General features: G+C 52.6%; 1 protein-coding gene and 1 long non-coding RNA gene across 2 annotated transcripts in view; both read right to left on the bottom strand.

Moving 5' to 3' along the window:
• The window catches only part of LOC310894110, a 92603-nt gene extending 74252 nt beyond the window's left edge, over positions 1-18351 (bottom strand). The window contains exon 1 of the long non-coding RNA XR_014579566.1: positions 1152-18351. This is a non-coding gene — a long non-coding RNA (uncharacterized lncRNA). The remainder of the gene's footprint in view (positions 1-1151) is intronic.
• Positions 1-19584, bottom strand: part of EXT1 (exostosin glycosyltransferase 1) — a 172417-nt gene extending 152833 nt beyond the window's left edge. Inside the window, exon 1 of the mRNA XM_083823819.1 lies at positions 18359-19584. Within this exon, the coding sequence (XP_083679945.1) occupies positions 18359-19332 (974 nt within the window). The 5' untranslated portion in view covers positions 19333-19584. The remainder of the gene's footprint in view (positions 1-18358) is intronic.
• Positions 19585-26169: the final 6585 nt, after the last annotated feature.

The raw sequence follows: 26169 nt of genomic DNA, 5'->3' as shown, positions 1-26169 counted from the left end.
CAGAGGACACCCGCTGCCTCGACGCGGTCCCTCCGCACAGATGCCTCCACGTGACAGAAGTGACCTGCTCCTTTCCTCCACTTCTCGCCAAGCCGACACACAGAAAAAGCACCTATGCGAGGGCATCACGCCGGGAGCGCTCCGGCATTCCCCCCCCCCCTTCCTCCCATTTGTCTTTTTTCCCCTGAGTATCCTCACCCAGGAGTTGTAAGGGAAAGCGGATACAAGAATACGCCATTGTCATTAATGAATTGGCTCAGTCATGCCGTTAACAGCCCCATTTAATTGTACAGTACTATTTGCTTGGCAGCTTCTCCCACTATAATGGAATAACAATCCACTGCACTGTCCCAGATGAACTACCAGGGCTCAGTTTACCATGTCGTTTTATTCTCCACACCAAGCACCCAAAATACTACCCACTTGATTCTTACTGCGCTCTCATTAAGCAAATAGTCGAGACCAGAGCAGTCCGTGTTCATTTCAGCTTTCATGACCAACCCACGGGCATGAGGTCAAATAAAGAAATATTACTGCACGGGGATAATAACCAGCAGCGTCCTCATCATGGGCAACTCTGTCATTAATCATGGGGTGAGGTGTCCAAGCTGCTTTTGTTGTTTGTAGCAGAGAAATGAAGTCTAGATTATCTATGCATCCAGTCCATCCATAATAAGACTCATAGAATGGTTCGGGTTGGAAGGGACCTTAAGTATCACCTAGTCCTACCTCCTGCTAGGACACCTCCCACTAGATCAGGTTGCCCAAAGCCCACCCAACCCGGCCTCGGACCATCAGGCACTGCCTTCCTTTCTCACCACCTCACTGTCGATTACCTCCCAGCACTTGCCGACCAGTCTGCCCAGAAAAATTCTAGTCTTTCATCGTAACTAACCACAAGTGCCACTTGCGAACGGCTCTGGTTGTGGCCACAGAAAGATGACACGTCTCTTGAAGAAAGACCTCGGAAATACCCCATGGCACGTTCCTGGCAGGCAGGGACAGCCTGGGCCCCGGAGCCAAACCCGGCTGTGCCCTCCCTGCCCTCCGCCACCACTGCTGTGCCCCGACCCTGTGAAAGGGAGCATCACACACCTCTAAAGGAGTACCAAAACCCCACGTCAAGCAAGACAAATAGCTCCATGGGATACCTTTTATCTGAGGCTCACAAAGCACTTGTAAAAATCCACTATCCCCATTCTGCAAAGAAACAGCAAAATTACTCAACCAAAAGAGCTGGAGAAAACAAAACCCAGGGCTCTGCTTCCTACACCACACTGCACTACAGACTTCTTTCTTTTTTTCTTTACTTTGGTGCTATCTCTATAAGATAGTAAAAATTATTTTCCCCTTTTTACCAGATAGGCATTTTTTTTAAATATTGCATTTCTGAAAATACATTCTCTTTTCTTTCATATCAGACCCCGTGGACTTCTTTTCTCTGCTAATTGACCCTGGCAGCTTCATGAGAATCAATGGAGCTGCACGGGTGCCTGCACAAAGAGCTGCCCCTGTTAACAGGCCACCACGGACTCCAGCCCCGATCCTACTGGGAATCCATAACAGCAGCTGCTACCATTGGCTTCAGGAGGAGCAGAAAACCTCCTCCGAGCAGAGGAAAGCGATCCTATAGAACAGGAGATGATTAGCAGAAACTCAGATGGAACTGTTCCTCTGCTCCCACAGACAAGAAATACTTGTAATTCCCAGCTATTTAAATGCAATGAGGTCAGAGTCGATGAGAAAGGTCTGGTACAATTGATCCCAGAATGAGGAAACAATAACACTTTGGAACCGATATGGATTTTTTTTTAAACAACAGTGTAACAGGGTATGCTGCAAAAATAGCAGAAACTGATAAATATAGAAGACCTGTCTTCCACTGAAGAGCCGAGTGCTGGAGTCTCTATTTATGTGTACATTACCAGCAATGCCATGCACTGTATCAAATTACAGCACGATTTTCATTTTAGTGCATGCAATTCCTCCCCGCTACCCCCACAAGTCTCATGAGGAATCACAGTTAAGCACAGCAGAAGAAAAAAAAAAAAACAACAACAACACACACCTTTGGCTACAAATGCAATTGTCTTGCCTTATGACAGGAAGCTTTTGTTTACAGCCCAAAGCATTCACACACAGATAACTGGAAAAGATTGGTTTCCACCTCCCCACACTTTAAATATTTGCCTAAGCCATCCCCGTCCCCTCCCTTTCAGTAGTTGATAAGACAGCTACCGTCACCATCCTGCTATTGCTAAACATTTAGGCTCAGCTATTGATAAAAACCAGAATGGTGAATAAGGATGGAAAGGGCAACAACTACAGTCAGAACCGTGAGTTTCGATTCCTGTGCTGCACAGGCTCCCTGGGCAACCCTGGGGAGCTGGCTCGGGCTGCGAGCTCCCAAAACACAGCACTGATGGCAGCGCTGGCTTCAGGGCTCTCCAGCCTCCTGCCCAGCCCAGCCCGGCTGTGTGCTCGAGGATGCTGCAACAAAAAAAAACCTAGAAAGTAAATAAATAAAACCATCAGGTTTCCCCATTTAGGAAAAAAAAAAAAAAAACAAACACATAAATCAGTTCTCCAGACTGACACGCATCGTGGTCAAAAAGATCTGGGCTGACGCAGTGAGTGCAACGGGTGCACAAGGGAACGACCTCCCAGCAAATGTAAATCCCTGATACCCAACCTCTTACGTCCCCAAACCACAGCCACAGCCTTCCAAACGCCCCGTCCTTTCAGAGCTGGGTGGGGATGACAGCACGTAGGGACTGAAAAGCGCCAGGCCAGGGTGAGAGGGCCAAGCAGGGATGTGCTGTGCTGCACGCTGAGGGCTTGGGGGATACTGGTTTTATTGGGGTTTTGTTTTGTTGGTTGCTTTTTTCTAAGAAAGCAACGGGGTAATTAGAGAAAACGCAGGACCTGATACTCTACGTTACACAAATATCAGCCACAGTCCACGCTGATTACATGATTGAGGTGGGCAGCTTCAAGGCAGCAGGGAATGTCTGGACATGAGTTGAGTTGTGCCATTAAAGGAAGGCTCCAGAAATAAGCAGAAGCTTCTCCATCTGAAAGCAGTGGCAAAAAAAAAAAAAAAAAAAGCTTCTCTCACCCTTGCCATAGGCTTAGTCCAAAGATTTAAAGCAAAAAGCTACGAGTGAAGCTAAGGACCACAATTAATCTATCATAAGGTATGTAAGGCAATTGATCCTGGCTCATCAACACGAAGGATTTTTCCTAAAACTTTCCTTCCTCTGATGGAGACCAGGATTCAACTCGCCTAGCCCTGGATGGCAGAGCCCTGCCAGCCTTACCTGGCCTCCCCTGGGGACACCAAGGCGCTGCCCCTGTCCTCCGCCACAGCCTCCTCCGAGGGCCCGCTCCTCCGCGGTCGTCCTCCGGCCTACACCAACATGCTCGCTAATACCCACGTGCACCCTGCCGGTCACTGGAGCCCCAAATGGATTAGGATCCGGTGTGAGCTCACAAATCACACTTCCCTTGACTAGGGCTTCAGAAACCAATTCCCAACCAGAGGTCACACACCTAACCCCCCCAGATGGGGTTACCTCTCCCCCGGGGGGGTTAGAGCAAACTAACAGAGCACCGGTGGCTTCCTCTTCAAGTCTTTCGGGCTTCCCGTTCAGCCCCGGGCTCTCAATTTCTGGGCAGCACAGCTGAATTCAAAACGGCTGCAGCTGCAGGCTTGTTGGAGCCCTCATCCTCCTGGGCCTGAAATCGAGAACCTGGCAAGGAAGTTCCCAGTACAAAAAAGACAGGGATCTCCTGGAAAGAGTCCAGCGGAGGGCCACAAAGATGATACGGGGCCTGGAGCATCTTCCCTGTGAGGAAAGGCTGAGAGACCTGGGTCTGTTCAGCCTGGAGAAGAGAAGACTGAGAGGGGATCTCATCAATGTTTACAAATATCTTAAGTGTGGGAGACAGAGGGATTTGGCCAACGTCTTTTCAGTGGTTTGTGGGGACAGGACAAGGGGCAGTGGCCACAAAATGGAGCACGGGAAGCTCCGCACCAACGTGCGAAAGAACTTCTTCACGGTGAGGGTGACGGAGCACGGGGACAGGCTGCCCAGGGAGGCTGTGGGGTCTCCTTCTCTGGAGATGTTCAAGGCCCGTCTGGACGCCTACCTGGGCAGCCTGCTCTAGGGAACCTGCTTTGGCAGGGGGGTTGGACCCGGTGATCTCTGGAGGTCCCTTCCAACCCCTACAATTCTGTGATTCTGTTCCCTGTGACAGGCTGGAGAAGCGATGAGATCCCCTCTCCTGGTGGCTCCACCACAGGAGCTCAGCTGCCAGCTCCACCTGCCCACTCCCAAGGCAAAAGCGTGCAATACTTTGAAGTGGAGGGTTTAAGTACCCGGGAGCAGAGCTCTTCAACGCATTGCACTTTCTGCAAAGAGTCCCCCAGGTGACTCAAGGTGCCCAACGTGAGTTCAAGCCAGCTCTTTCTTCCCTCCCTTTTCCACCCTGCTTGTCTTCACAGGTCCACGTTCGTAACAATGGAAGAGTTTGAGTTAAAGTGTCATCTACATAAAGGTTGCCTGGATACTTCGAAGACGAGTGCCACAGAATGTGTGCAAATAACAGGATTTCACTTTATGTCACGTTTAAAGAAAATGCACCCAGCGTTACCACTTTATAGGCAATGAGGAAGAGAATAAATAAGAGAGGCCGTGTCACACTGATGGCACGACTGAAGATAACAGCTTGGGGGGGTTCCCCCATACACTGGTAAAGTAAAACCCATTTACTCTGGAGACACGAGGAGGTTAAATCAGAAGCTACCTCAACTTTTAAATATAATTCTGTTGTTGTGAATGCAAAGCAACACTGGTCTCAGAGCATTTTGTAGATATTAATTAATTAAGGACCAGCACACTTTCCAGGGAGACATCTGCAAGTGAGAGAAGCAATACCCCAGAAAGAAAATAAAGGAAGATGCATTCCAGACCTGTGATGGAAACTAAGTGGGACATAACATAGTATGGGAGGGGGTCAAACATCCCGGACCACTTGACTTGTAAATGGAACTGGATTCTGCAGCCTCTGACACCCACGGCACATTTAGCTCACGCGTGACACGAGGCTGTGCTGCAAAGAGACAAGTTTCCACATCGGCCTCCATCTGGCAGGCGCCAAGCTGCTCCGAGCCAAGCCGTGCCACCTCTGTCGGCGAGGGTATCGCCCAGCAATTCGGTGCATGCTCCCAACCCTGTTGTTCCCGAGCGTCGCGGAAGAACAAAAGCAGCTGCTAATCAAGATGCAAAATCACAAGGCTCGCCTCGCAGAGAGAAAGCGATACCGAAGTCGTAGCTGCTTTTGAGGAGGCTACAATTCACAGAAAAGCTGAGAGGCTCTACTTCCTCTTCTATTGCTCTAATTGTGCAAATGAGAATAGGGCCTAAGACAACGTATTGCAAAGCACACCTGAGTCGAAGGCGCCTTGCAGCCCCGCAGCTTTTAGCTTTCATCACAAACACATGACATTTTGGTCGTTACTATTTTAAAGAAAAATAAACAGGCTCAGACTGAGTTTTCTAAAAGGATTTTTTTTTCCCCTCCATATTTTACCTTTAGAACAATCATAAGCCATTATCACATCCCACTTTAATATCTAATTGGCTTAAATGATTCAGTTCCACTTTTTCCCAGGAAAAATCCCACCCAGGAGTGGGTTGCCATTGCGCACCAGACCCGGCGACACCCCTGGAGCACATTACACCACCAGCAGCAGAACCACTCGCTGCAGGAGCATTGCCCCATCTGCTGCTCCTCGCCCTGGGTGCTGGACCCAGGCTTGGTGGCGGATGCCATCGCAGGCAGATGTCACCTCCTCTCCAGGGGACACGCAGCTGAGAACCAGCAAGGAGGATGCTCAAGAGACCCAGTCCCTTGGGAGCAGACACGATGCAGGGGCGGTTCACAAAATCCCCCAGCCCGGCCGGTGTTTGGTGGTGGAAAGTGTTTTTGCAGGGTTACAGCAAGGCAAAGCGAAGCAAAAGGGCACACAGAAACTTTGACCTTTATTCCTCGTCGTCACGGTCTACAGATTTCTCCCCCTACTTTACCAAAGCTTTCAAGTAAAACCCATTGTCTGGAAGGGAAATTTTCCAAAAGGAACACAAAAAGCATCTTCCCCAGCCCTGAAGATAGGCCAGCACCTTCTCCTGTGCACTGCTCCCACTGACTTGCACCCTTCCCCGAGGATTTTAAAACCCTATTGTTACTGATGCTCTCCTAACCTGGAGAGGGGCTAAAGCCATACAAAGAGACCCTTTATCTTACAAACAGAGCAAAATGAGGCAGAAACAAGCTCATTCTTAGGCTTATAAAACCAGCCTTTACAGATAATTATGTTTTATTACTCTTCATTTTATGAGGATTGTGTTATACAAAACAAATACCAGATGCCTATTCGTTTCGTTGGGGGGGGGAGGGGGGAGGGATGAATCTCCACGAGCACTGCCGTAAGCAGCACTGCTTTTAATTAAACACAATAAACGCATAAAAATTAATACTGTTTGAAACCAGCAGGTAGGAAGCAGATGCATGAACTGGTGCTGCTGAAAGACCCTCTTGCCCCCGAGCTCCCACGGCAAGAAGAGCCAGCCCCCAGCCTAACACACAGGGCCTTGAGCCAGTGCTCTTTGAGCGAGGCTCTTCAGATGTGAATTTTTCTGAAAAAAAAAATAAGTAACTACAGACAACCAAAAGCTTAAAAAAAAGGAGGGTGAGGAATTTAATGTTACTGCTGCTAAAATGACACATAGACTCAACCAAGAAAACCCATGCTTAACAAAAAAAACACAACAACAAAACAGCCAAGTAGCTTAAAAATGAGGCTGTGAGCTCAAACGATGGCAGAGGAGAAGGCAAGGAGGTGTAAAGGGATTTCTGGCAACCTTAAAACAAAGCTACCAGCCAAAGTGGCGGCGCTGACACTCCAAAGTGGGAGGGATTCCTCAGCTCTTCGCTCGCTAGACTCAACAGTCTCCCAGAAGTGTGCAGGACCAAACCCCATGCCTGGGACCGGGAACGTGCATCCGAAACACGAGGAAGACAACGGGAGGGAGGCACGCAGAGCACGCACAAACACAAAAGCAAGAATTGGACACAGCTCCTCAAGGAAAATAAAAGACATCCAACTTCTCAGCAACAGCCAGATGTCAGCGATCCACCCCCGCGGAGGCACCGCTAGGAAATCCATTTCCTATTTTCAATGGCGGTTTCCTTTTTCACTTTAATTGCATTAAGATCCAATCGTGGGGGGACAATAGGCTCTTCTTTCTTAAGGCCACTGCCAGCCCTGTGCTGTCGGTCCAGTTTTCAGCATCGTGCCCAATACAGCTTTAATGTTAACATCCTGCAAACACAATTCCAGTCTGTAATAGGATCTCATTCCAGAGGAATCTTCTTCTAGAAACATATACGTATTTTTTTAAATAGAGGGATTTTAAAGGCATGTTGCAGCAGCAAATGCCAGATACGTAACAGAGGAATGGTTTCCACGCTGACCTGTTCATTTCCAGGTTTCCCCATGCTGTAATTATTGATACAGAGGACGGGGCTCCCCTCTCACCCTCTACCAGTGCCTATTCTCAACCTAAGCTTCTTCCTAATGAACTTTGTTTACAAATCTTCATTACACTCCACACTTTATTAGCCCAGCCAGTTAATTGTAAGACCACAGTACCACAAAACGCAATTATAGCAATCAGTGCATTGATTATTGTGAAAGACGGTCATCCTGAGAATAAAGGTGAAGTAAACGAGGCATTGTTATAACCAGTAACCAAACTGCCAGAGCAATCTGGGACCACACCACTACCTCTAAATCCCCGGCTCTCCAGTTCTAGACACATGCAACACAGATCTCCCTGCTAATTATTTGAGCATGACCCGTGGCAGAAACATTTTTCATTAAAAATGAAAGAATATGATTTTTTTTTTTTTTTTTGCTAGAAAGGATTATTACAGGCCACCAGGAATGGCTAACAGAACAAAAGCTGAAAACTTGTTTTCATTAAAGTTTGCAGATATTTCTAAGCCCAAAGCCAAAGGACACAGGTCCTAATTTCTGCATTTGTTATTGTTATCGTTATTATTATTTTGGCTTGCAGCAGCAGGAACCAAAGTGGCTACCAGAAGGCTGGAGGTGGTGACGAAGAGTCCTGCGAAGGCTGTTAGGTACAAGACGCAATCATTTTTCAACGCTTTGAGAACAAATGCTTCAGAGCAGGAGCAGGAACCTGCTGCCCATCACTAGGTTGGGAGCAGGCACTGGGAGCTCTGCACCAAGAGGCACACGGGGAGTTTAACGAAGCCCCTGGGAGAGCTGTGATTTTCTCTGCTCCAAGCAAACGAGCACCTCCTGTGCAGCACTGCAATGTGGCACACCTGCAGAAGGCATTTTTTAAGAATCACATCTGAGACTTTATTATTTGTGCCCGCACCGCGGGCTCCGGTGCATCCCTGACCTCTTCCACGAGCCCCAGCAGCTCACACGCTGTGACAGCTCACACTTTCCCTCCACCACTTCATTCCTGGCTCTTGAATCAACAGCCGTGAAAAGCAAGGGGGGAGCAGGGAGAGCGTGCCCAAGAGAAGGAAAAAGAGAGAAGAGCTGAGATTTGGGGCTGCAGAAGTCAACTTGACAGAGGGATCTGGCAAGAGCTGACACACTGCAAGCCGGAGATGAAAGCACGGAGCGCGGGGCTCGCAGTGTGCTCACTGAAAGGGTGGCACGATTCTCACACGGAAAACACGTTTTTGACACCTCCTCAAAAGCACTCCCATAAAAGAGCCATCGATCAACCCAGCGCTGCTAAATTTACCCCGACTTCATCTTTTTGACAAATATGCATAAAAGCTGCTTGAGACACGTGGCCAATCCAAACCTAAACCAAAATGTTTTTGGAAACGTGTCTTAAACTGATCCACGTGCCAAAGCCAGCCACGCAGCCCGAGAACATGCCAAGCAGTCAAGGGAAAGCTCACAGAAGCCTGCACGAAGATTTGCAGAGCTGTGTTTGAAAAACCAGCTGGGGAAGGGAGAGAGCGAAACGAACAACTGCCTGAACTACGTCCCCACCTTCAAGAAAATGTCACCTTTAAATCCCTACCTGTTCCACTCACCTTGCTGCCATCAGATTTTTATTACCCCTTCTTTGGAGCAATTCTCTGGCACTTAGCATGCAGGAGCGGTAGGCGGGAATAGATCCTGCTGCCACAGATAATGCGGTTCTAAGGGAAACCCATCAATTGTTAATGGCCATGCAAATTGTTGAAACTAGAGAGTTATTCACAGTTATCTCGCTGTGATTTGGTAAGTGTCCATGCCCGATGTGATCACTCACTTGATATATTATTCCATTACAACTCAAGCAGTAGCCTTACCTTTCGGTTTTAGGGGGGAAAAGGAAGCGTGAGAGAGGACGGGAGGGTGGAGGGCTGTTATTTGTTTTGAATTATTTTAAACAGCCATACGAACCTTTTCGTGTGAGGGTTTCACAGTACACTGAACCTCTCCCTGAGACTACAGCAGTGCCTTCCTGCAACGCTTAAACCCCCCCGAGCAGAAACTGAAGTTCAGCATGCAATTTCAGACCCTGGTCTTGCACAGCACCTTCTTACATTTCAGCCCCACACACGGCTCCATGTCCTCTGTGGCGCTGGATCTTCAGGCTGCAGATCACACGGTTTTCCATTTTCTGATCAGGGTTTTCTCCTGCTTATGCAAAACTTTGCTGCCATTCAATAAGCTATATGCATTATGGATTTGAGGAAATGCCTTCGCTCTCTTGCAGCACCAACTTACCGATTATTAATTTTCAGCTTTATTGCAGCTCCAACATATTAGATGCCTTTTTTTTTCCTTTTTGCTTCCTGCCTGAGATTTATTACTTTTAGCAAAGTGCAGTTTGTTTTTTGATTTTGTTTGTTCGTTCGTTTTTAAACAGCCCTTGAGGGGGAAATGTTACTCTTCTTTATTAAGTAATTCTAAAATCGCAGTATACAAAATAAATCCTGTAATTATGTTTCTCACTAGGATTAGATAAATTATATTTAATTAAAAAAAATCTGCTAGCACCCAGCACAATGGTTGGTGGCAAATCGAGGAGATGAAACATTTATGTGTTTATCTTCCCACAGCAGCTGATTGAGCCCATGAGCAGGCACACCCAAACAAGCCTTCTCAGACACAAAACCAGACAGCAGCACAAAGATTTGTCCTCCCCTTCGGACGAAGGTTCTGACTTCCAGAAGCAGCCTCTGATTTCCTCCTCGCGGACTGCAGCAAGTGCAGTTTTGATGGGCTTTTTAGCAGTCAGGCTAAACTACCCCACTGCACCAGTAATTCTGGTATTCTGATAACAGTTTGCCATCATTTGCAGGGCAAAAAAAAAAAAAAGGATGAGAAGAAGTCAAGATCTTCTAGGGGAAGGGGAGGAAAGCAGGGTCTGTAACTACGCTTGCCCTATGGGCACGTGAATGAAACTGAGCTCCACTGCCTTAAACCAGCACGCTCAAGGGACGCACCAGCCCTGCCGCTACGGCCAGGGGAACCTTGTCAGCCCGCTCCCAGCGCACACGTCCAGCTGCAACTGCAGAAGAAGGTGCATTTTGCAGAAGCAGATTTCCTCAGCTTCCCCTCACCCCGGGTTCACGGTCACCCTGCTGTCCACGTTCCTCCTCCCGGCCTGCTGCCGCCGCCTCGGCCCTCTCCGCGGCTCAGCACGCGATGCTCTCCTGGGGCTGACGGCCTTCGGGTCATACAGCACGCTGCCATCACAGGAACCGTTTACACCACATACATATACACCATGCTCTTTTTGCAGCCTCGGAGAACTGATCCTTAGCAGGACAGGGTCCCCTCATCTACCCCTGAACCATCGCAGCACGCGTTTTCCCTTCAGCAAGCGCTGCCGGGACAGCTCGGTGCAGCTCTTGGCTCCGGTCAGGAGCTGAGGAGTGATTGATCTCATCGATTTGTGTCAACAGCCTGACATAGCCGCATCGACCGGCGGTAATTTTGGGGGAGGAGCCGGGAAGGGGAGCGAAGACGGCGACGCTGCCGCTATCACGCCATCCTGCCGGAGGAGAAAACGCGGCCGGAGATGCTGGAGCAGCCGTCGGCGGGGCCGCACCGGGCCTCAAACCGACAGAAGGGAGCAGGCAGACATTTCACATGACCGTGTTTACAGCAAACCCACTGCTCGACGCCCAACTGTATAATTATAATCTATTACAATTATGCAAAGAAGTAACACTGCAGAAAGGCCTTCTCATTTCCCATTCTTCGCACTGAATACTTTTGTTTTGCAGCCAATCAACTAAATTAGCCCTAATTCTGTTTCATTCACAAACACAAAGAGTATATTAGAGGGAAAAAAGTGAACAAACAGGAAATTCACTTAGGAACCCGGGAATTATTTCGTTTTCGTGTATTTCTGAACCAGAAACCATCACGGGGAACAAAGTCCATAGTGGTAAGAGCAGCTTCACCACGGGAGCCTTTGGTACAGGCACCAGGACGAGCAGAGATGTCTGGGGGGTCTGAGTGAGGAGAGCCAAAAGGTTCATATATTACAAATGGCCATGCATCCCCACCTATGAAAACCAAAAAACCCTAAGTAAGTTCTTGTGGGGACTGCCACTCAGCGGCACAGACAACATCTCCCTCGAACGACCGTCACTTTTTATTGGCAAGTCACAATTCAGATGCTGTCTGAGAAGGGGACACGGTAAATATTAATGAACCGTACTTCAGTTTTACACAGCACTTTCTCTAAAACCCTCTAAAGCGAACTCCAAAAATGCTTATGGGAAGCAAAGCGTTCTTCCCCATTTTGAAGGCAGAGGGAAACGCAACGTCTTGGCCAGGGGCAAGGCTGGCCATGGACGGCAGCTGCCCATGGGAGGAGAAGGAGGTCCCATAGCAGCCACCAACAGGACTGCGGGAGCAGCGGGAAGCCTCTCCTACTGCATCGTCAACCAGGAGCCTGGCTCGGCCAGCATAAACGCCCCACGGTGCCACCTTCCAGGTCAGCACCTGCTTACCTCCAGATCGGCACCCTCTCCAAGGAGGCAGCACCGCAGCACCTGAAAGATTGAGGTTACACCTCAGCACGAGGGGGGTGGGAGAGCTGAGTGGGGAAAATGCAATGTGTTTACAGAAAACGGCATCTCCTTCCTCTCGTTATTGAGGAGTCCTAACCCCGTGGCTGGCTGAAAGTTATGTTTCCTTACTCCGATACACGATACTATTTCAGAAAGTCACATCCCATTTGGAAAGTCATCTAACTGAACACGCTCGCTCTGCTCCTTTCTCCGCAACGCAGCTAGGCACAAAATTCTGCTGAGCGAGGGCCTTTATTTCTTGAAGCATTACTTCCCTTTTCTCAAGTGAAGCAAACCTCCCCTCTTTTGTTCTCATTTTGGATTCACTCCTTAAGGGAGCGCTCTGGCCAGGACACCCCTATGTCCCAAACTCCCGAGCAACCTGGAAAGCTGCAGGACCTTAACCGTAACCTAAAGTTACGCATTCCTGAGCGCTGAACGCCTCTCCGTGCAAGCAGGGACAGGAGGATGCAGCTTGCATCATCCTCCAGCTACGGCCAAGTCCTTGGGAAATCAGCCACCCCAGCGGCACGCAGCACATCGCTTAACTTCCTTCGGAGCCAGCTGTCTGTGTATCCGCCGACTACTTTGCTCTGGTTAGCAAAACGGTTTGTTTACCGAAGACCACGAAACGCTGTGGATTTGCTGAAAGAAACCTTGCAGCGAGGACGGGAAAGCAGTCGCAGGTAACACTCCAGAAATCACCAGATTACCGCGCATTCTCTTGACTCACATCTGTTGAGCAAATAAGCGCTCCGTGCCCACCAGCTTCATTCACTTCCCGCTCACAGACGCCTGCCTTCTGCCTTTCCAGCGGGCTGTTCCCAGGCTGAATACGGGAGAAAAGGATTATTTCCGGCAGTCAAACTCAAACGACTTTCCCAACGCTACGTGGGTATGCAATTATACACATCTTGGAGAGCGCGTTTGTCCTTTTTTCTGATTAAAACCCTGAGGACACATCGCTAAGCCCTTGCTCGAACCAATCCAGGCCTGCAGATGTGCCCCACCGGGCAGGAAGGCAAGGGCATGGCTGGTCTCAGTCGTGGCTGGACAGCAGGCTGCAAACACGGCTTTTGGCTCGGCTTTGCTCGGGGCTCAGAGTGCTTCCAGCTCGCCTGTTTGGGGTTTAATTCCGCTACACGTGAAAACGATGGCTACAACCACTTTTGGGTTCGAGTTCTGTCCTACTGCCAAGCACGGTAATTATTTATCAATGAATTATCCCAGAACGTTTTTCTTCAAAAAGTAAAAGCAGTTTTCCACCTACGTTTCTGCCTATAGGAAAAAAGGGGCTGGACCAGCCAGCCATCTACTGCAATTCATTGTCACCGCAGAGCCTCGGATTAGATGCTGGGCAGAAGAGACGCCGAAAAGCCTGGAGCAAGGGATTATAACAACACCTCGCCTCACAAGAAAACGAGCTGAGGTTAGGAGGGAGGCTGGCCGCGGGCAGGGTGGCTGCAGCCACTCCGCGTGTGGACAGCCAGCACCCGCGTCCCTTTGGCGCCTTTCGGGGCCAGCAGGCAGCTCTGTCCTCCGTGGGAAGCCAGAGCCTTTCCCCATCTGCATACAAGGATGCTGAGACAGGTACGGAGAGCAGGGGTAGGAAGGCAGTACAGCACATTTCAGGTGCTGGGGAGCACATCGATATTTACCAGCTTCCCGCGCTTTGGAATAAACGCCTTGTGAAAACGGGCAGATTTCCAGTTTCTTGAAAATTGATATTGAAATAAAAAAGCAGTCTGATTGGGACTGGTCTCTGCAGGAGCCAAGATACTCTGGGAAAATGCCCAAGCTCGCTCAGTAGTTCTTGAGCTGCATCCAAGCTCCAGCAGCGGCCTGGTGATATTTAGGATCCGTGGGCCGGTTCCCGTCTCAGTGCAGCTCACCGGATTCGGGAACAGATCTGTCCTGGACATCAGCTACCACAACCGTGGATGACTTCTCAGCCCTGTCCTAAATAGCTGCTAACTCAAAAAAACCCTTTTAAATAATTCTGAAAATAACGCTTGAAGTGATTAAAGGGGGCATTTATCTTTATGCTTTCATGCAGCACACTGAAGCTCGAGATGCTGAAAACCCAAGAATTTCACCTTTGTTCAGAACATGCACGTACACGCGCGTGCAACGTCCAGATTATCATCACATGCTCGGCAGGCATGCCTAAGCCTCACTTCGTGTTTTCGTGCCAGTCTTGTGAGCGGCAAACTCATCCCTAGTGTCTACCACTTCTTTTTTTATATATATTTTATTCCTGGTGGGGAGGAAACAAAACCGAAAGTTGCTTTTCTTCCCAGCCCGTGCTCAGCGCGCATCCCTGTACCCTTTGCCCGGGACACTCTTTTCACGGTAGGAGGTACAGCAGTGGCTGACACGTGTTCCGCCAGCAGAGTGCACACCAGGTAAGCCCACGGAGCACCAGGGATTACCGAAAGCACCCACAACGTGTTCAACTGGGAGTCTTCCCCCAGCGAACCCCCAGCAGCTACCCCGTGTCCTGCCGAGGTGCCGTACACTAGCTGCCCTCCGCCACAAGAAAAAAAAAAATGCTCATCTGCCCAAAACCGCATTTTTTTGCTCACTTCCCCCTTTTCTTTCCTCCTTTCTTTGACTCTGCTCATTATCCGTGTCCTCCCCCCACCACACACCGTTTCATTACCAACACCAACCTCAGCTACCCTGCACAGGTAAGAGCAGGCAACACTCGAATGGGCTTCTGATGAGACCTCGCATTTTTGGATACCATCACTGCTGCTCACTCCATCTTCTGAGGGCAGGGCTGTCCACCCATCAAGGGAAACACCACAGACAACACTGCTGGCTTTCCTAGAAAGATCCCCGTTTCGGTGTGAATCTCTTCTCTGCATCTGGCTTTATTAAAACGCTGCGTTCCTCAATTTCTTTCGGTACCCGTAGTCATTTCTATTACCTTCCAAAAAGTAATTATTTGGAACCAGTTAGGCCTGTACGTGAATTCTGCCTTTGTTTAAAACACTTTGTACATATGTATATATTTAGACTGTCATTAAATATTTAAGAGGCTGTCTTCAAACTTCAGCAGCAGTTGGCCTGCTTAACCCTTCGTGAGGTGGGTGGAAAGCTCGGCGCGAAGATCCCACTGAACAGGAGCTCAGCAAGCCCAGCACTGATGACGAAGGCCAACTTCGACGAGCCAAAGACACTGTAGAGAAACCAGGTATTTTCTTTGTTTTCCCTTAAATCCTGCTTGCTAGCAGTCGGATGGCGATAATGCAATTCATTTCTGTCTGCATCAGCTTTATCTGCCGAGATGCGTAACCGGGATGCAAATTAATTAGCTGTAACACACAGACGGATCTCTCCATGCAATTTGGGGACGGAGCTTAATACGCACATGCCCTTCCCACCTTCCTCCCGATGCGGTAAGGCACTCCTGCGCTTCCCGCAGGTAAGGAGGTCACCTTTCCTGGCGGGGAAGGAAGGCGTCCTGCAGACCTCGCTCGGACTCGACACCCACCGCGTGCTGCGCCGCAGACGAAGCTCCAGCACGAGTAACTGACGGCAGGCGCTGGTACGGAGGTAACAGCACACAACCCCACCCTGTCGGCACGAGGTTACCGCGTTTTAACATCTGATCGCCTCGTTTACCTGGCTCGGCGAGCCCTCTGCCTCTCGCCAGTCATTCACACGGCTCTCCGGGGACGGGGCACGAGGGCACTACTCCCCGTCTGTCCTGCGAGGTAGGGTAGCCGCTGCAGCAAGGGAGAAGACCGCCATACACAACTAACTCTGCACGGATATGCAACTACACGTACCTTGGAGAACACATTTCATCCTTTTTGTGATTAAAACCTCGAGAACACATCGTTAAACCCGAGCTGAAAAAGCCCTGCAGAAGCAGCTCTGCTTGCGGTTTTCAAGGCCCCGCTAAGTGGTGTTCGAGTCAGCACAGGCCCAGCTTTATTTAGAGACACTTCCAAGTGCCACAGCCTTGCTGGTGATGAGATGCTGCTCTGGGCTGAGCGAGTAGAGGAGTCTCTTCCAGCGTTCACACGCAGGTTACACATTCACACACAAGCACCTCCACCAGCTGACTAGTTACCCTACCCTCAGGACGTGACCTTGTCAGGTTTTGTAGAGCCAGCTGAGCACCAGGCGCGGTCAGCATCCGAACGGGAGAAAGAGAAAAGGCAGGACACGGGAGGAAGCGGTCCTGGAGAATCAGCAGATGGCATACTTTGCTGTAAATCAGCTCCGAACCACGGGCGTGGAGGGGCAGCAGCACGCTCTGCCAGGTGCTCTCTGGGATCGGATGCGAGGTTAGGGAGCTTCGGCACCCGCACCTAGCTGTTTGCCTGCTCACCTCGGTAGCCTGGCCACAAATTCAGCCTGCCTCAATTCTTCGTGTAATCTTATTTGCTTGGAATCATCGTTATTTCCACTTCCTGTCTTAAAAGGTAGCGCCGTGAGGGAATGCTGAAGTCACCAGACACCACCCCGGACACAGCCGCATCTCGGAGCCAGAACGGTTTTTGTGCGAACGAGGGTTGTGTACGCTCTTCCCTACGAAACAAGCTGCAAAGACATTTTAGGGAGGCCAGGAAATAATGGGGAGAGCTGTTATCTTTTATTAGGCCAAATGCTGTAACTGGGAAAAAAGGAAGAAAAAATAAGGCTGTAGTCACGTCAAACAACCGGCTGGTGTTTGCTTTATGACAACTTGACAACACGCACTCTGCAGAACAGAACAAACGATCAAGACTCTTCATATCTGTAAACTAGCTCAAATTACTCCAAGCTCTGCCAGACAACAGCATGACCTGAGAGGCACAGCTGCCAGGTCTGCCTTCTTCTCTGCCACAGCCCGCGTCCCTATAACCGTGCCCTACAGGGCGGCCAAAAGAGCTCCTGGGTCACCAAGAGCGTGAGTCCAGCTTAGCAGCTCCGCTGGATTTCTCATCATCTGGTACCTCTGCTGGATTTTCTCTGCACCATTTCATCACTCCATCGTCAGTTTCCCAAAAGTGAATGGCATTAAAAGTGTACGAAGTATTTGCACCGCTGTCTTCTCCCCCCTTAGGGGGAATTTACAAGAACGGGAAGGCGAACAGAGTTCACCCAAGAACACACAGCCCTCCTCGTGTTTTGGTGCTGACCCGGCCGATCCCTCTCACAGCCCCGTGGCTACTTTCGGTGGAGAAGCAGGCAGCCAACTGCAAATTTTGATCAGCGTTAATGGCACTGTAGGTTCTCCACCGCTCCTCCCCAGGAGTATTTTCCCACCCACGCTCGCTATGCATTGCAAACCCCTTCCTCTAGCCCTCGGCAGCTCCGCGGTGCGAGGCTGCCCTGTTTTAATTCAGCGCCTGGCTCCCGCAACGCGGAACACATTCCCATGCTAAAAACTTCGCGTACATCCACTCCGCAGGAAATGTAGCGGTGGTCAGCATTTAAACGGGCTGCCAACAGCTTAATCAGCACCGCGGTTCTGGAGGCAATTCCCAGGAAGCGATTTTCCCGGCAGCTCTTTGTACGAACCTGAAAAGCGTACTGGAAAGGTAACGCCACAGCAACCTGACGGCGCCAGCAAATAAAAACAAGTATCGGGGAAAGCCGAGAGCGGGAGCGTTAAGGGAAAACGCGAGCTGCGCTCACACCACGGACGCGTTCCCTCACACACAAAAATCAGGAACTCGAGCACGGGGCATTCACACGGAGAGCTTCTCTTTCTCCTCCTCGCTCCTCTGATGTTGTATCAGCTCGAGCCAAGGGGAAACCGACCCGCGAGGCAAGTTGCTGCCTCGGGTAAACCACCCGGGGAAACCACCCGGACGGCAGGCAGCGCTTTCGGACACCATCCCAACCGCCGCTCTCGCCAACTCCAGCCCTCCCCAAACTTTGTCTCGGGCAGGGCATTTACCCGGAGAGGCAGGACGGGGAGGTAGGGTAGCACCAGGTGCCCGAGCATCCTCCAGCAGCATCCTCACCCGCCGAGCCGAGGGCACCAGCGCTCCGCCGGTCCCCAGGCGACACGAGCCGCAGCCGCGTCCCCCGTGGCCCCTTCCACCACCTCCCTCCCCGCTCCCCAACCCGAGGCATCGCCCAGGGCCAGCCAGAGGGGTACACGGAGACTCTCCTCTGTCCCGAGGGCAGCCACCGGCGCTCGAGAGCTCGCCCTCGGGCGCCGTGGCCCCGGAGCCGCGCGCGCGAGGCGGGGGCAGCGCTCACTTACTTCTCGTATTCGGTGTTGTCTCTATCGCAACGCGAATCCTTGTGCTTTTGCCAGTCTTTGCCATGCTTGCAGGTGGTCAAGAGGACAACATCCTCCCCGTTATGGACGTGATATAAGGCATTCCTGGTGTCTGACCCTATCCCTGTCAGGTACCTTTTCCCCTTGAATACCAACATGTACTTCCTGAGAGGAGGGATGGTGTTAAACCTCAAAAATCCCTTCTCCCCTCCTGTCCTAGGATGATCCTTAGAAAAGAGCGGAATAGAAACATCAAAATTGGGTCTGAAGTTTTCAGTACTGATGCTGGCTTTGGCCAGCATGGCCTGGCCGATGTCGAAGCCCACGTCCTCGGTGTAGTCGGGCCAGGTGCCGGAATATAAATTAAAAATCAAGTGATTTCTACCATTGTTCCACAAGTGGAGGCTCTGCACTTTGGAGCGGAGGTTGTGCACGTACTGCGGGGAGAGCTGGTCCCGGTCCAGCGTGTCCAGGCTGAGGACGAAGAGACACGCCTGGCTGGGGTCGGAGGTGTAGAAGCGGGAGCCCTCGATGGCCGCCAGCACGTTCTGGTAGCTCTCGGCGATCTTCTCCCCCTTCTGCTGCGGGTACACGTAGACCTTGAAGCCGTTTTTCTGGCAAAGGGCGAAGTCGAAGCAGGACTCCATGCGGCACCGCCGCCCGCGGTACAGCCCGGCGCTGCCGTCCCGCCGCTGCCGGGGCGAGACCCGGCCGCCGCCGCCGCCGCCGCCCCCCCCGGCGTCGCCCCCTCCGGCCCCCTCCGGGTCCGCGAAGGGCCGGAGGGCGTCGGGGAAGCGGGGCCAGGGCCGCTCGCTGCCGGGCCGCGGGGGAGCCCCATGCCGGCCGCCGGGCGGCGGGGCGCGGGCTGCCCGCAGCTGCACGCCTCCGAGGTAGAGCAGCAGGGCGAGACAGGTGGCGGCGGAGAGCAGCGTCAAGTAGCGTTTTTTGGCCTGCATGTGGCCGCCGGGGGGTCCGGGGGGCTGCGGAGGAAGGCTGCGGGGGCGGCCCCACTTCTCCGGGCGCCGCTCTCAGCTCCTCCGCCGCTCCGCCATCTTCTCCTCCTCGCCGCCGCCGCCGCCGCTGCCGGCCGCTTCCAGCTCCCCTCGCCCGCCTCCTCCGCTCGGCGCCGTTCCCCAAGCCGCGGGCTGGGGCCGCGCATGTGGGCGACCGCCCGCCCGGACCTCCTCGCCGCCGGGCTCTCAGCGGCGGGCGGCAGCGGGCCGGCGGCGGCCCGGCGGGGCGCCCCGCATGCACTCAGGGGCCGGCCCCCCGCGCGGGGCGGGCACCGGGGCAGCCCCGCTCCCGCCTTCGCGGCGCTGCGCTCCGCCACGCTCCCTCCCCTTCCTCCTCCTCCTCCTCCTGCTGCTGCTGCTGCTCCCGCTGCCGGCGGCGGGGCGCTCACAGCCTGACGAAGCCCTGCATCGCCCCGAGCTGCCCTCCGCGGAACGGCGGCGGGGACCGGCGGCAGCCCCCTGCTCCTCCCCCTGCTCCTCCTGCTCTTTCTCCTCCTCCTCGTCCCTCCGCGCACCCCCCCCCCCCCGCCCGGCTCCGCCGCCGCCGCCTCCCCCCCCCCCCTCCCGCTGCCGCCGCCGCCGCCCCCGGCCCGGCCCCGGCCCCGGCCCCGCCGCGCTGACCTCACCCAGCCACGCAGCCCCGCGCCCCCATTGGCTGGGCGTCACGTCCGGGGGGCGGGGCTTCCGCTGCGCCCATTCATAAAGCCGCCGGGCGGGGGGGGGGGGGCGCTGCGGCGGCGCCGGGGCGCGCCGAGCTCCCGGGGGTGTCCCCGTAGGGGGGCGACCCGTGGGGTGTCCGCTGCTGTCACCGCTGGGTCGTGTCCCCGAGCGCCTTCACCCCGGGGGCGGTGACTCCGCCAACGCCCCCCCCCCCACGCTGGAACCACCCGTCCCAACGCCTGGCTGCTGTTTCTGAGATGGTCTGGGCGGCTGTGCCCCCTGCCACCCGCCGAGCCGGGTCTCATGGCTGGTAGGATAAGCCCCCGGGACAAAGGGCTTTCTAACTGTAAAACTTACCGTAGAAAAACTCAGGTTGGAAGGGACCTTGAAGATCATCCTGTCCCAACGCAGGCAAGGGTGGACGCCACCGACTAGATGTGGTTGCCCGGGGCCCCGTGCTTTTATGTGCCGCTATGCTTTGAGTTTGTAAGAGCAAGAAATTAAACCTCAAAAATGGGGGAAAAATAAAAAATAAAAATAAAAATAAATAATAAAAATAAAGGAGGCTCAGGGGAGACCTCATTGCTCTCTGCAACCACCTGAAAGGAAGGTGTGGGGAGCTGGGGGTCGGCCTCTTCTCGCAGGTAACCAGTGATAGGACTAGAGGGAATGGCCTCAAGTTGTGCCAGGGGAGGTTCAGGTTGGAAATGAGGAGACATTTCTTCTCAGAAAGAGCAGTCAGGTACTGGGACGGGTTGCCTAGGGCGGTGGTGGAGTCACCGTCCCTGGGGGTGTTCAAGGAAAGGCTGGACGTGGTGCTTGGGGACATGGTTTAGTGGGTGACATTGGTGGTAGGGGGATGGTTGGACCAGATGGTCTTGGAGGGCTTTTCCAACCCTACTGATTCTGTGATTCTACAATAAGTGCTCCAGAAGGAGCACCCCAAACCTCATGGGGCTGGCCAGGGAGCAGCTGCTGGTGGTCAAGTGCTGCTACAGGGAGCTGCTGGAGCACCCGAACATCCCTCCAGCTGTGTGTTTCTGCTTGATCTCACCCACTCCTCAGCGTTTAGCTCCGTAACCAGCAGCCTGGTTTGCTGGAGGGAGCCACGCTGCTGGTTGGGTGGCGAACCCGATGGCACGGCCGGGCTGCAGGAGGTGGCAGGAGAGCAGCAGGACGTGTGGCAGCAATGCCTGTGCACACACGGCTCTGCGAGGGGCAACAACACCAGAGATGTTTCGGTGTGCGGGTGTCAGGCCTTCCTAGCTCAGTAATTGAGGGCAGTGGAATGGGATGGGGCGGGCTTCAAGCTGGTTGCACAAGCCGTAGATGCCAAGGAACCATCCCATGGAAAAACCTGTGCCAACACGCTTGCCCTACTGCTGGTACCAGTGTTAAAGCCATAACGGGTGGGCCTTCCTCCGCTGCGATCCCACCTCCCACCCTCCTGCTGCTGTGCCGGAGCAGAGTTGGGTCAAGCCAGCCGAAGGCCACAAACCCTGTCCTGACAAAGAGCGTGCCCGTCCCCATCCTCTTCCATGCCCCTGGGGCTCCTGTCGTGTCTTCTCCTCATCTCCCTCCGCTTCTGTGGAGCTGAGAAGAAGAAATGTGAAGATAACAGGTGTGAAGACGTCGTGCCTCCTCAGCAAAGGAGAACCTAGCAGAGGAGGACGCGTTACCGACGGGAAAGGAGGTCTGATCTCGTGGCTGGCGCCAAGAGAAGACAACTCCCTTCCAAAACAATTTGACTGTAGGGAGGACGGCTGAAGGAAGGAGGCCGGGGTTTCACGCAGAGGAAATTTCGGGGTCCTAGTCGAAAGTGATACTTATGGCTGGTGTAGATTTGGGTCCGGGGGCAGAAATTCTGGCCTGGGATGTGAAAGCAAGGAAGCGGGATTAAATATTAATGTGTTAATTAACCCTGTAATCCTTCCCTGAAACATTTGTCACAGCCCACATACCAAAACTGGGATGCTGTTCAAGAAAAAGAGGTCAGCTTCTTGAAAGGTGAACCAAGGCTGCTCGCAGAGGCACCTTCTGTCAAGCGCAGGAAGATGGAATCCCATTACTGTCTGCAAATTAAGCCTCTGGGGACCAGTTTCAAACAGAAGAGGAAGCCTGCGAGCTTTGCTGTCTGTGCCAAGGACGGTAGCTGCTGCGAGCCGATTTTGAGGATCGGGTGCTAGCGAGCCCATGGCACGAGAACGCCTCTCGCCACAACAGAGAGGCACGGGAAGGAAGCGAAAGCAGCTGGGTTTCCAGCAGGACTGCGGCACGCTGGAGGAACTGAGGCCATTACCAGCTTCGCAGCAGCAGCAATAAATACTTAAGCCTTAAAATGTCTGGGTCCGGACGCAGGCAGCAATGACATCACGTTGCGAGGCAGGGAAATGAACCTCTGCGGATCGCTGCTGCCGTGCCCGACGTGCGGTACAGCCGCTGCCGTCGCGTGGTGCTGGGCAAGACTCACTGAGGGAGAGGGTGCGTGCCCCTACCCGAGCTGTGGAGCTCCAGCGATCGATTCTCTCTCTGAAGACTGCCTTCAGAAGCCGGCTGCTGGCTGCTGTTCATCATTTCCCTGGGTAACAGCACGAAATCAGCCTTCTCCAGCCCATTTTTCGGCAGTGCTCAGGCCCTGTGGGCTCTGCGGAGGGCACCAGGGCTGCTGGGGAGCTGTCTGCCAGGCGGCAGGGTGCTCTGGTGATGCGAGCCCGCCTTCCTCGGAGGAAATAAATCTGCCTGCTTCTGCTGTCAGGCAGGTGGAGCGCAAGCCAGCACAGAGAAACCCAGCCTGGAGGAGAGGAGGAGCGTTTCATGTACTCCCCATCAAGGCTGAACCCCACGTTCGCGGAGGCTGCTGTTGCCTGCTAAGGGCCTGCAAGCCAGCGGTGGCTTTTGACCCCGGTCCATTACCCTTTTGCACTCTTCCAAGTAATTTGTACCTTCATGTGGCTGGCAGTTGTCTGGGAACCTGTCCAAGCCCTCAAACGAAAGGCCAGGAGCGGGAATCGGTTTTCTATTTCTGGCTTTGCCTCTTAACACCTGTCCGACCCGTGCAAGTCGCTCAGGGCCAGATTTAAAGAGGTGGATTAGCATGGACTCCTCTTTTGGGGTCTTCCTTGTGGTGCCCAACTGTGGTTTGCAGCGCCTCCAAAATCTAATTACTCAGAGTTCCCTGCTCTGGGTGAGCAGGAAGCCCACAGAACCTTTTTTTGTGTGAAAAAGTCCTTATTGCTCTACATGTTTGAGTGCACCTTCATTTTGACGCTGTTGAGTAAAGTCCTTGACTGACCCCCTCGGCACTGGATGTTCCTCTATCTGCTTTGCCTACAGGGCTCAATCCTGGGCCTCAGAATGTACTCCTTGGATTGAAATCTACATAAAACATAAGAGAAAATGCTGCCACGCTGTCACCTGTCCCCAGCCCCTTTGTTTTGAAGTGTTCGCCCAAGCAGGAGACCAGGAATCACCCTCATGCCTCGCAGGACAGCACCTTACCAGGCTGGGCCGAGTGGGACACCCCTTCTGAAAAACAGCTCCGTTCTGGGTCCTTGTGAGCATCTGGGCACGATGCAAGCACCTTCATCATTTGAGCAGCCTCCGGTAAGGAAACTCCCTGCATTTCAGTTCACACCTCAATGCACCGCTCTTTTACTAAGCCGTGGGCAGAGGAGCCACGTCAGGCAAGCGCCCTGGCTTCAAGCCCCCTGTTAGGCTCACCACAGCATCGTGAACGTGCCTGGGGTCTAATTTCGGCAGGACCACAGTGAGCCTTCGGTAGGAAAAGCTTCCCATGCTTCGGGGAGGAGGCTACAGAGCTTTTCTGTCCACTGCAAGCTGCCGAGCATGTACGTGCGTTACTCCTTGGTGCCGTACTGTCCCACGAGAGGTACGTGGCACCTAAACCGGGTGGTAAATCCAACCCTCTGTGGGGTTTTTGGCTTGTTTAAGTACCCAGATCTCAGTGGTCCAACCCATTCCTTTTTATTATTATTATTATTATTTTTTCCATCTTAAGAAGTGCTGAGCTCTGTCTTGGACTCGGTGAAGCTATGGGGAGCCCCACCTGGGGTAATCAACGCCCTTAGGCCATCTGTGGGCCTCGGATTTCTCACTAAACGGGGTCAGTAATACTTCCCTGGCTAGCAGGACATCACGAGAGCTGATTTATCACCGCTGTCGAGTGTGTTGTGATCCTAGGAAGAAACGCAGCGTAAAAACACAGAGCAGCCAGGATACTTGGAAGGGCTTGGCGACAGGCACGTGTGCATTAAGCAGTGTCACCTGCTGCTTAACTAGCTCCGACTGCCAGCCTTCGTGCCACGGATTCACCTTTCCGTGGCCAAATGTGGTATTTCCCCACCTTCTAACGGGAGCTGAGAAGGTCCCAAGGCAAGGCACCAGGTTCACCTTTGGAAAGCGTTCCTGGTCTGCAGGGATTGAAGGCTGATTTACAAACTGGCTCTGCCTTAACGTCGCCTTTGCCCGGGGTTGTGTTGCTTCATCAAATAAAATAAAAAAAAAAAAAGGAAGTGGGGAAAAAGGAGGGAAAGACAAAGCACACTTTCAAACAGTAATTTGTGGAATGATAATACTGCATTAAAATTGTTCCTCAGCTTGAAGCAAATTAAAGCGATCTTTGCTCCACAAATTAATACTAACACTACGGTTGTTTATCACGTCTTAGTAATATCACATGGGAATAAAACTATCAGCTCTTATCCGTTTAAATAGCCAAGATGTAACTGCTTGAGCTACAGCACTGCAACAGCTGTTCCTCGTGTCCTCGGAAATAATTGGTTGCTACAGAGGCTATTTAAATGTGAGAAACTGCCTTAGGTTTTATAATCAGTTTATTTTTAAGAAAAAACATCGCTGCCCTTTCCTAAGGAGGTGAGGGTTCCGGGTGGGGTGGAGGGACAGCTGTCCAGGCACTGATGTACTGTGACATTAAACACCTAGTAAAACCAGAGGCTTTTAAATCCTGAGTGCATCGCCCTCATCCTCAGCCGCTGGCTGAGCTCCTGTGCCGGGGCTTAAATCTCCATCACTGGTGAGGGAAAGAGCCAGCACACGCTGCCTTCTTTGCCTGTGGGTGTAAGCGAATCCCCAAGGAGGGGAGAGGTTGGCACAGCCCTGTCCCCAGTATTTCGCAACGGCTTTGCAAATCGGGGCTCTGCCTAACGCTTTGGCTTCCCGGCCCCCGGGGCTCCGCCGGCCGCAGAGCCTGGTTGTCGGTTCTTCTTCCTTCGAGGAGTAACAACTTCCAGATTTACTCCCTTTCTAACTGAGCATCTTTCAAAGTGGGTGTAGAACTATTTAAATAGCTTCTGTGGAGGTGGGATGAGAAATTGCTCTTATTCCGTAGTCTGCAATCAGCACCAAACAAGCACTTTTCTCCACTGCACACACAAACAGGCAAGCAGCTGCCAGCAGCCTCAGCACTTTAGGTCTGATTCTCTGCTCGCTGCTGCAAGGCGTGAGGAATTCCATTGACATCAACGGAGCTCCAGCGATGTGGTTGTTATTTTATGTCATTAGTTTATTTTTAATCCATTTAAGTCTCCGTTTATTTATTTATTTACTGCTGCAGGGGGTCTCCGGCGGCTGCACTCCGGGAGGGTGAGTGTGGGTGGTGCGGAGCAGCCCTGGGCCCCAGCGTGGTTCTTCTTCCCCCAGCTTTTGGAAGAGGCAGGGATCGGCTCCATCACCTGCCTGTCCCCTGATGGCCAAAGGCTTTCTCTGGCACCAGCACAGCTCTGCTGGGTGCAGGAGCTGGAGGCTGCAGGAGCTGCGGCTGCCCCAGACTCATCCCCGCTTGTGCAGAGCAGAAATGCGGAGGGCAGCACAGAGCACAAGCAAGCCACAGGCCATAGGGGCACAGCAAGCCTCTCTGGTGGCTCCCGGAGACAGCTCCCACTATACCAAGTGGGAGCACAGCAGGCAGCCCAGTAAAGCTCGATAAAAGTTTGGGCCATTGCTGAGTCAGTTCTGAAGCTGGCGATGTGCGGTATTTTCGTGCACCACTTTTTTTTTTTTCCTCCTTTCGGTGCAAATATGGGTGGCAATCTGATTAGCTTATGATTCACCATTTGGCTAATGTCCCTACTTCCCCCAGTC

The sequence above is a fragment of the Anser anser genome (genome assembly GCF_964211835.1).
Source record: "Anser anser genome assembly, chromosome: 2".
Classification (NCBI taxonomy): domain Eukaryota; kingdom Metazoa; phylum Chordata; class Aves; order Anseriformes; family Anatidae; genus Anser; species Anser anser.
This window is presented reverse-complemented; position numbering and strand designations above follow the sequence as displayed.